Source organism: Macrosteles quadrilineatus, unplaced genomic scaffold, assembly GCF_028750875.1.
Source record: "Macrosteles quadrilineatus isolate MER2022 unplaced genomic scaffold, UCM_ALF_1.0 Scaffold_2__2_contigs__length_208266976, whole genome shotgun sequence".
Lineage (NCBI taxonomy): Eukaryota > Metazoa > Arthropoda > Insecta > Hemiptera > Cicadellidae > Macrosteles > Macrosteles quadrilineatus.
The window spans coordinates 135905891-135916920 of record NW_026542595.1 but is presented as its reverse complement, the minus strand read 5'-3'; the positions used below and the strand labels follow the sequence as shown (position 1 = coordinate 135916920).

The 11030-nt window shown below is 33.5% G+C and overlaps 1 protein-coding gene across 2 annotated transcripts; it reads right to left on the bottom strand.

The window, feature by feature from the left end:
• Positions 1 to 4028: 4028 nt before the first annotated feature.
• On the bottom strand, positions 4029 to 10537 carry LOC128985858 (bifunctional 3'-phosphoadenosine 5'-phosphosulfate synthase-like). Of its 2 annotated transcripts, none has more exons than XM_054405803.1 (7): positions 10448 to 10537; positions 8796 to 9009; positions 7844 to 8074; positions 6331 to 6528; positions 5426 to 5632; positions 4653 to 4929; positions 4029 to 4138 (listed from the first exon to the last, which is right to left on the bottom strand). In XM_054405803.1, exons 2-7 carry the CDS (start codon positions 8985 to 8987, stop codon positions 4044 to 4046), a joined length of 1200 nt encoding a protein of 399 aa, XP_054261778.1. In that variant the 5' UTR covers positions 8988 to 9009; positions 10448 to 10537; the 3' UTR covers positions 4029 to 4043. The 2 variants fall into 2 exon arrangements, with proteins under 2 accessions (XP_054261778.1, XP_054261779.1); XM_054405804.1 differs by having other exon boundaries at positions 8796 to 8998; positions 10448 to 10464.
• Between the last annotated feature and the right edge of the window lie 493 nt (positions 10538 to 11030).

Here is an 11030-nt window from a genome sequence, read left to right as displayed (position 1 = left end):
TAAAATCTACAGGAAGTGTAAAAAGTTATAATATAGAGTAGTAGCTACCTCTGGATTAGAAAACATCATAACTCTATGGGTAGTAATATGAAAATATGATTTAAAAATTTGGGAAAAGGCTAATGGTGTGAAAAATATTTCGCTCAAAATGGCAAAAATATACAATTAATTATCTCCTTGAGAAAAATGTTTCAATTTTTAAGGTGTGTGCCCTACTCTAAACACATGTTAATTGTTCAAAAATGTTAAAATGATTCAAGTAAATGTGAACTTTATAATTTCACTATTTTTACACCAAACTCTTTCAATACAATTATTCACATTAGCAAAATTTTAAATAATTAATTAGGGTTAGATACAGCATCAGATATACAATCTCACTAATTTCATAAAATAAATAATCAATGAACCATCAAATATAAGAATAAATAAACATGATTGTAGAGAATATTATATGCCTCCTATTTATAAACCAGCTGTGGCATTGTGAATTAATGTGGTTTGACAGTTCAGCTTGTTTACATTTGGGTGGCATAGCAAATTGTAAACATTGTGTTTGTTCTCATGGCAGCCATGGAGACCAATCAATATTTACTTTTAAAATCCTCAACTCAGAACTTTTAAAGCCAAAGGGGCAAAGCCCACGGTCAGTATCGAAGTGTGAATAGTCCTATTATGGTCCTTGGTATGGTAGCTATATTTCTGTAAAATTTAAGCCCAGTCAGTTCAGTAGTTTATGCGCCTATTAGTAATACACATACAGACACCACAAGATTTTTATATAATAGTATAGAAGTATAGAAGATATAGATAGATATAGATTAGTTATTAGTTATTAGTTAACATCATTGTTGTCTTTTTTTAATTTGTTGTATCATAGAATTGGTGTTTATTTATTCTATGGTTGTATTACTATATTAAAAATACTATCTATAATCTAAAACAAGCGTGTGTGCGGACAAACTTTATTTTTGTCCGCGGATTTTTTTTGTTTATAATGGGGTATTTGGGCAAGAGAAATCAATTGGAGTGAATAATAATAATAATAAAACGTCTTTTATTTCAAGCGGTTTTCAGTAGCAATACTGTTTTTCAAAACTGCTCAAGTCAATACAAAAGATAAAAGAAATATTACAATAAAAATAATTGACTTATTAACTAAGAATACCTTAACTTAAATTTACAAAAGACATTTATGGAGTTCAGTCAAAAAGCATTATAACTAAGTTTTTTTACATTTTCTGGCAGTTGGTTGTATTTCTGAGGAGAAAAAAAAGAAAAACCCTTTTTACAGGCCATCCTGTCTTGTACTCCTCTCTCTCACATCTCTTCTAGATTTTAACTTATCTTTCAGATAAGTGGGTCTGCTAGTGTTGGTGACCCTGTGAACAATAGCCACAGTCTCTAACAAACATTCTGTCTGCACAGGCCACATCCCACTTTGCTTTCTGAAGGAAGATATGTGGTCAAATTTTCTCAAATCATACACAAATCTTAAAGCGTTGTTTTGCAGACGATTGATCAAATTAGTATGTTCAGTTGACAGGCTGAAACCAAAGGCAGGCAAAGCAAAATTAATGACAGGCATTACCAAGTTTTACATCTTCTGTCAGTATTTTCCTAAATCTATTGAACACCCTGAGCAAAGTCGTGACCTTTTGGACGATTGATTTTACTTGTTTTGAAAACTTTAACTCCATGTCAATTGTGAGACCAAGAATTTTAATTGTCTCAGTAGACTTCAATATCATGTTCTCCAGAATTACATTGAGATCGCGTTTGTGACTTAAAGAATGCAGGCTGCAAGAATAAGTTAAATGTAATAAAGAGCACTTCTCAAGGTCTCAAGGCTGGGAAAATCCAGTTTTTGCCCTACAGCCCTTTAAAGTACCCATATTATTGTCAATACCTTTTTGTAGCTGCAGATAATTAAACAACTGATACAGTTAGCTAAATAACTTTAACTTACCTAATAATTTTAATGTTAAATCCGAGCAAAGCTCGGTCTCCTAGTACTTTGGTTATAAAGAAGAGAAAATTGTTATTTAAATACCCGTGACACTCATTAAAAAGTCTATATGTGTTTCCATGAACATAACTCGAGTGACTGGTCCAATTTTGATTAAATTTGGGATGATTTTTTATAGCTGGAGAAACTTTATTCAGTTTGTGAACCAGCAAGATTAGGTAATAGGAACGTGTGTAAGTGTAATAGACCTTTTGAATGTTTAAAAAAAAAATATTCCAACCAATTATAAAAAAAATACCAAATACAATTTTGTATTACTTAGGGTGTACAGCTTAAAGCATTTTTGTACAATCGAAGGCTATGGAGATAATAAAAACAGTACTAGTACTAAGATTCCAATGGTATTCTTAAAATAAATTCTTTTGTAGTTTGCTTGCTTATGGATATAAACAAATACAAAAATTTTCAACTGTATAATATTATTATGATTTTGACCAAATTTGGCAGATTTATTTATTTCATACTACCAATTTCAACACTTAACAAAAAAAAACTACTTTTTTGTCCTTCCCTGTTGCAGCAAACCTAAGTACCGGTACTCAATGAATCTCAAGTTATTTAAATCAAGAACAAATCTGACATGTATGTTGATGGAAATATTTTAGTCTAAATTAATCAAGCAGAGGGAATTCATTTAGTCTGCAGGTTTGCTGGCTAATTCAAATTCAAATTCAAATTATCTTTATTTATATTATGTACAAAACGTACAATAAATAGTGTCAAGCTTATAATTACTATGTACAAATACTTAACCTAAACAAAAAATACAGAAAATAAAACTATAGCTGTAAAAATAATATCTATAGCTGTATACATTCATAAACAGTTCATCTATTGAGTAGATGGGTTTTTCTATCAAAAATTCTTTAAGTTTTTGTCTAAACTTTTTTTTATCTTTAATATCTTTTATTTCATTTGGTATTATCTTTAAAAATTTTACACCGGCATATGAGGGCTTATTTTTATACATTTCTAAGTTGTGTTTCGGTAGAACTATATTATTTTTGTTTCTAGTGTTGTATTGATGTGTTTCACAATGTGTTTTAAATTTGTCCTGGTTATTTTTTACATGTATGATACATTCGAGTATGTACAAACTAAACACAGTTAATATTTTCAAATTGACAAATTGTTGCTTTACAGACTCATTATAATCTAGATTTAACATTATTCTTATTGCCTTTTTCTGTAAAACAAGTATCTTATCTAAATTTTTCTGGGAAGTGCCTCCATACACTACTATTGCATAAGATATATGTGATTGGATATGGGAATGAAAAACTATTTTTAATGTTGCTAGGTCACTTAAATAAAACATTCTTTTAAAGGCATAGATTCCAGAATTTACCTTACGCACAATGCTTCCTACATGATGATCCCACCTAAGACATTCATCAATATGGATACCTAAAAATTTTGTACAATCAATTTGATTTATTGTGTTGTTGTCAATAAAAATATGAGGGCTACACTTATTTTTGTTCTGCCTAGTGCTGAAAGAAATAAAATTAGTTTTTTTGTGAATTTAGCATTAATCGATTGTTTACAAAAAATTCTTGGATTTGTGATAATTCTATATGAGCTGCTACTCCAAATCAATCTGACATTTAGCAGATACAATAAGATTAGAATCGTCAGCATACTGTACGAGTTTAGAACTATATATTACGTTGTTACATAGACAGTTTGGCATATTCTTAACGTAACAAATAAAAAGCAAAGGTCCAAGAATAGACCCTTGCGGGACGCCATGCTTTATACTTTGTGTTGCGGAGGGAATTTTTGAAATTATAGCGTTGTTTATATGACTGATTTGTGATTTCTGTAAATTGCTGCCTGTTGGTGAGATATGACCTGAACCACTGCAAAGGAGTTTTTTGAATCCCAAGATAATGCAATTTCTGTAACAGCCTTTCATGCGATATACTATCAAATGCTTTGGATGCTAGGGTATTTAGAGTTTAGAAGATCAGTTGCATAATTAAGACGGAACAAAATCAATGATTTAAAAATTTTATTTTTGCAGAGATTTGTAATAGTTAGAGAAGACCCTCCATGCTGATGGTGCCATGAATCCTTCAGGAGGAGTTCCTCCGGATCTTGCAATGGCTGGAAAATATAATCATTTGTATCAAAAAACACAATTTGTTATCTAGATAAACTCTAACCTTTTAGGTACCGGTATTTTACTAATATTTTTTTAAAAGGAAAAAATCATAAAGAAGAACCAATTACAATGTTACTATATCTTAATTTTCTTATATTTTGTATTATAGCTCTAGTAATCAAATGATTAGTTCACAAAATTATATCTGCAGTATGTGATTAACAGTTAACTGCAAAAAGCCTATCAAGTTCCTAAGGCAAATTATTATTCAGAACTAATATCATGAGTGATACAGATTATTTACATTGAACCTATTGGTTACAATAGATTTAAGGCCAGATTTCTATGAAAAAATATCATAATCCTAACATTCAATGTTTGATTTAATCTTAATTAATGTAGGATAACCAAACAACAGAGTTGACAGAATTTTTATCTGGGGATCAGTATTGTGATTTTGTGATTGGAAGACACAAAGCTGAAGTAAGTTCAATTAGTTTGAATTTGAACTCCTACCTCTCATTTTAGTGCCAGATATTTTCTCAAAGTCATCTTTCCTATTAGGATCGTAGAAGTCCATCTTCTTCTTAGTCTTGTCGTAAGCAGCCACCCTGAGAGGTAAGATCTCTAGTTGGGACAGGTAGGGTGCCATTTTGAGCACCCGAGCCCCATGGGTGCCGTCATAGAGGTCCCGGTCCAAACTCGGGTCTGGGTGAGGAACACCAGCTGGGTCACGACCCACGATGTAGAAGTTGGCTCCAGCGTTCATCCTAGCCTTGGCATGCCATTGAACCTGTAAAAGCAAGAATTTTGAAATTAATATGGGAATTTGAGATTAAAACTTAAAAATATATTAATACACAAAGACACAAAGTGGCACTGAGTTTATTAAGATCTTTTGCTCAGATATCAATCCATAATTATCTTCTTAAAAAGGGGAAATTATTTTTATTCTTAAAATAACACAAATTGCCACGCAGGTCAATGAGAATGGTCATCTAAAAGTAACTGCACTTCCTTCTTGGATTTTCTTACAGAGTTGAAACAGCTTTTGGTACAAAGCTACCTAATACATAGTCAGGATCTGCCAGCGGGTCAGAATGAACCTTGTAAATATGGTTGATCTACATAGTGACATAGTGTCTGCTCTTTCTTAATTTATTTTAACGACCGTTCAAATAAGCGATGGGCACTGGCCGATTGCTTTTGCGCTGGTTTGGGCAGATGAAGCAAACAGGGAGGTTGAAACAGGGGTCCTTGTAGGGTGAAATTTCTAAATTAGTATTTACCTCAGTTGGTCCAGCATACAGCATGGGAGATGGGAAGATAGCCAACACAGTAGACTTGGAGTCCAATATTCCCTCACTGAACACTGCAGCATGTTGCTCTATCCTGGTGTGCAGAGGAACATCATCGTCCTTTGTCCAACCTCCAAGGGGGTGGAGAAGAAGAACTGGATTCTTGTAACCTCGCTCCACCAATTGCCTCCTAGTATCCTTTAATTAAAAATCCTAAGTAATAGTTCAACACTACTTTAATCTTTAAAGCCACTTTTACACGAGGCCAGTTGGCGAGTAGGTTACTTGCAGCAGGTAACTTGAAATACATTAGAGGTAACCTGCCCCGTTACCTGTCTGCTCTACTGGTCTCGGGTAAACGCGGCTAAATTGATAGGAATAACTGATTACATGTACGCTGCTAATCCGTACATCATCCTCTTTAACACAACTACAACTAATCAACAATACTTGCTAGAACCATTGTATTTTCAGGTGTTTTGACTAAAATGTTGGACTTTATAGTGGGCATTACCATATTAGTTTGATTTTAATTTACTGTTTTGTTTTGAATGAAGAAAATATCAATCTGAATTATTTTATCTAAGTTATTTAACACCTTTGACTATTGATTCAACCCAATAGTCAATGCTAACAGTCTCAAGTATCATTTACTTAAATGAACTAATTAAGTAGGCCTACCTATAATAAACAATGGATTTACAAATTTACATAGGGTCATTTCTCAAGGTATTAATGATTTCAGTCCATGCTTTTGGTTAGGTTTCCAATGCTGAATTTAATTTTATATATAGTCTTTGCAGTCATTTGACTTCCGTTACATTTTTCTTTCATAAAGTGGTATTTACAGTATTTAAACTTCAACCGAAAGTTATAAAAACCACTATGTCACTGACCTGCATGAGAAGAGCATGTCCGTTGTGTATTGGGTTGCGCAGCTGGAAGGCGAATACAGCATCAGCTCCAATCTCCTTGAATTTCGCCCTCAACTCGTTGGGTGTGAGTCTGTACTTGTCTAAGCCATCGTTCCAGCGAATACGTTCCAAAACCTCCAACTCTCCTCCTACCAGCCAGTCCCCACTCTCGACGATGATCTAATCACAAGGAATATTAGTTTAGCTTTCAAATTTCAGGATTGACGTAGCAGTACTTTCAATTACAACAATTAATGCTTGCAGAACAATAATTACAGCTGTAAAGTGGACTGGACATGTGCCCTTCCTATGAGAGATGCTTTTAACTGTCAGGATAGGTTTTTAATTTATATTAGGTCTGATCAAGGGCAAGGCTGAGTGGTCTAAAGTGTTGTCTCTGTCTTCCTGACCAGGAGAGTGATCTATGGATCAAAAGTTTAAATCCTGCCTCAGGTCTGGTGTACCACTCATGAGGAATAATTTTATCTCGCTGTGATACATAACTCAGTGGGAGAGAACCCGTGAGAACATCGTAAAAGTGGGCATAATCAAATCTATGACAACTGTGAAGGGCGCTTGAGTCCTACAGAGGCGGTTCCAAGGAGGGGCTAAAGGGGTCCGCCCCTTGGATCCTGAAAAGAAATTAAAACAAAAAATAAAAAGCTTTTGGATATAGTTCTACATGTTAAGAATGGCTTTAAGTCACTAAACGGCTTCAAAACTACCAAATTTTCCAGGGGTGGACCCCTGAACACCCCTCTTTTTTGGGGGTGTCGGACACCCCGTAGCTCTACCCCCTTGACAAGATCCCAGAACCACCACTGTTTGGTTAAAAAACGAGCATATTGCCACTAATCTTTCCAGATTAGTTGATCTTTCCAGAAACAATCATTTATTTCTTAAATAATTATTGTGATTGCCATTTATATTAGTTTTCTTACTATGCATTTGCCTACCCCATAGACCTCGGGCCTGTGAAACGAATCCAGTAGAGCAAGGGGTGAGTTAATACAGTACAAGGGTGGTACAATGGATACTAGAAAAATACCTGTATGGATCATAAACATAAACAAATGACGTTTTTGGCCCAAAAATAAACATGATTCAACATTGCTTAAATGTAACTGCCAAAACATATGTTCAATGCTATTAGTATAGGATTCGGGCCAACAACGTCATTTGTTTGTGTTTATGATCCATACTGGTATTTTTCTAGTATTCGTGGGTGGTACTGATGAAAAGTAGTGGTAGATACCAGGATTCAAACCAACAATATTGATGTCTTGGGCCCAAAGTCTGTGGCTCTACCAACTGAACCGCCGACTCACCAATGATTTGATGTTGTATTCACCAAAGATTTCATCATATTGGATATACAGTGTTAGCAAAACGGGAGTGCCGATGGAGACCAGGTCAAGTCCCTTCAAACGCACGCACCCCCACAGGTCTCCATCGGCACTCCCGTTTTGCTAACACTAATGTAAGGAAAACCCACCTTGATATATGGATGGCCAGTGTGGCAGTACAATCCAAACTGGCGAGTGACTCTTTCTTCTTTGCGATGTTGGTAGAACTGAGGCCCCCTCAGGATTGCCACTACGGTGTCTTTGTACTTCAGACTGAAAGCTGGAGCTCCATCAAGCCTCTCCTTGTCTTTGGTACAGACTGGCAACACGATGGCAATAGACTGGTTGATGTCTCTCCCCAAGACATTGAAATGAATACACTGCAAACAAAATACCATGTAGTTTGTGGTTTTGGATTTATAGACATTTCAGATTTGAGAAATAATAAATATATAGTTGGTACAAAGGAGTTGTGCGCTTTTTTACTAGTACAAAATATGTTTTGGTATGAAGGAATTTTTCCTGACGTTACAAAAATTAAAATAAGAACTATATAAGCATAATGAATGGATTAATTTTGGATTGAATCAGTCTAAGATAGTTTCAAACTATTTTGTTTTAGGAAATATTTTTTTATTTTCCAATCCAGATGGGGACGAACTGGGCGTATTTTAAACCAAATATTAATAGAGGAGTGGTGTAAAACTAAGTGAGATGCCTTGTGTAGTTTTGTTAGGGACTCAAGACTATATTTTCCTTTAGCCAGGACAATTTATTACAATCCCAATAGACAGAGCTGTTAAAAATAATATCATAATTTTTAATAATCCAGAGCATGGATGAATTTGGAGGCTTTTATTTAATCCATCACGTTTAGTCAGATTATGGTCATAATTTTAATTGTTAATCCGTATTAACTAGAAAACACGTCCACCAAATACTTGACAACCCTTATGTCAAATTCCAGAATGTTGTTTTTACCCAAAATTCTCTTTTACACCACAACTTTCAAATATTTCCTCAATTTATCAAAATTTATAGTTCTAACCCTTGATGATTGTGTATAGTGTGTAAATAAAGAAGACTTATTCTGATTCTAACCGTCAAGAACTGATTCTCCGTCATGAAGCCACGGAGAGGAGAGGCCCATCCCTCTGCTAACACCTGGATCCACTGTAAGTCTAGTGTGGTGATGTCAAGAGATGGTAGTTCAGAAGCCTCCTTGATTGCAGCAGCCTTCTGAGTTTCTGGTACAAACAACTCGACTACGGGCCGTTGTATTGAACACGCCATCTTGATTCTGTCTACGAGTTGTCTATAAGTTGGTAAACTTTTGTTCATGTTACTGGTTATTAGTGATAAACATTGTTAGCCTATTGATTGTGTTTGTAAAAAATATGTTAAATGCTTGTTGTACTGTCACAACTCATGTCTCAACATTTGCCGGATGTTAGCCTATTGATTGTGTTTGTAAAAAATACGTTAAATGCTTGTTGTACTGTCACAACTCATGTCTCAACATTTGCCGGATGTTAGCCTATTGATTGTGTTTGTAAAAAATACGTTAAATGCTTGTTGTACTGTCACAACTCATGTCTCAACATTTGCCGGATGTTAGCCTATTGATTGTGTTTGTAAAAAATACGTTAAATGCTTGTTGTACTGTCACAACTCATGTCTCAACATTTGCCGGATGTTAGCCTATTGATTGTGTTTGTAAAAAATACGTTAAATGCTTGTTGTACTGTCACAACTCATGTCTCAACATTTGCCGGATGTTAGCCTATTGATTGTGTTTGTAAAAAATATGTTAAATGCTTGTTGTACTGTCACAACTCATGTCTCAACATTTGCCGGCTATTCCACTCGTCTTCTAACTTGATTAACATTAGGTCAATTTTTTTTATGTTTTTGGGTTGTGTAAGTGTTTGTGACAACTCTTCATAACCCCAGAGACAAAAAGGATTTTTCCAAATACTTTTTAGTAAGATTTAAAAAAAATATTTGAAAGTACAGTAAACATATATTTAACAATTGTTTAAATGATGTTAACTTGAATTGGACGTGTTTTAAGTTGATTATAGATAAAGTCTGCGTTGCTAAATTCATTAGCTATTTTCTTCTGTCAGCTTACTTTACTTTTATTAAAATTATGGTTGTAGTAATAGTTAGTTACCATGAAGCAACTCCGTTGAACTTGAAATAACAGGACATAATTAAAAATTAAATATCTGAACAGGTGCATAGTGTATTCAAACGCCCAGTAAGCTTCCTTTATTTCAAAACTAAAAGTACAAAGTTGTGCACAATTTAGCCTTTACTAAAAACCAAATTTACTCATGTAAATTTAATAAAATATTATTAGTTATTACTGTGGGAAGAATAGTTGGTTTAAGAAAATAACCGTCAAAATTATTATTTTATTTAAGTTATTTAGCCCAGTTAAGTGTTGGAAAATTATTGCCCATCATATCTAAAATATAGAAACGTATATTTTCCTTTGAATTAAAAAGAACTTAATTAGACAAAAGGTTTCACTTAAGATTGCATAAAGTAAAACATAAAGCTACATTCCAACTTGTGAAAAGTGATATAACTGATTATATCTATAGTAAAAGTATTATGAATTTTAATCAATGCCTGGATATCATTTGAAATATCATGTATTAAGCAATTTTAGAAATGTAACAAGCATTGTTTATTTATTATTTTATTAAAGCAGTGAAAGAAAAATAAGGCCTACTTACAGAAACACAATACAGATGAGCTAAATTGTAAAATGAATAGAATGAATTAACCATTTGGCATAACTTAAATACTTGAACTGATCGATTAAAATATCAATAATGTTAAACATATCCGGGGCAGATTTAATAAGGTTATCTACACATCAACATGATGAAACTTCAAATTAACTATATTTTTTACAAAAGTTAACGTTTTTCATCGTGTGTTTGTTTACTATGAATAGGTAAACACTAACACACTCCATTCACTGAAATAATAATAATATCGAATTATCAACTTAATTTTATGCATTGAAAACTTATCAATGGGTTGAAAAGATTACTGTAAGCATAGACTTTAACTTTACAACGGTAAATTATATTACAACTTTGCAAGAGAACGGTTTGAAAAATGTATAAATGTTGCAGCATTGACTCTGGCTGGATACTCAAATATGCATCCCATTGAAGATACCAGTGGTATCTAGTTTTTTTTTTTTTTTTATACTAAAGAAAAGTATAGTTTATAAACCTACCTATTAAAGTAGAATTTTTTTCTATTAGTTTTTCTTTTCTTAGATAGTTGGATATGGTATTGCAAGGGGATGCT

Coding starts and splice junctions, on each gene's coding strand:
- LOC128985858 (XM_054405803.1), bottom strand. CDS start 8,987: ATGGCGTGTTCAATACAACGGCCCGTAGTCGAGTTGTTTGTACCAGAA. Junction 8,075..8,795: donor CGGAGAATCAGTTCTTGACG/GTTAGAATCAGA, acceptor TTTTGTTTGCAG/TGTATTCATTTCAATGTCTT. Junction 4,139..4,652: donor ATCTGGCACTAAAATGAGAG/GTAGGAGTTCAA, acceptor TATATTTTCCAG/CCATTGCAAGATCCGGAGGA.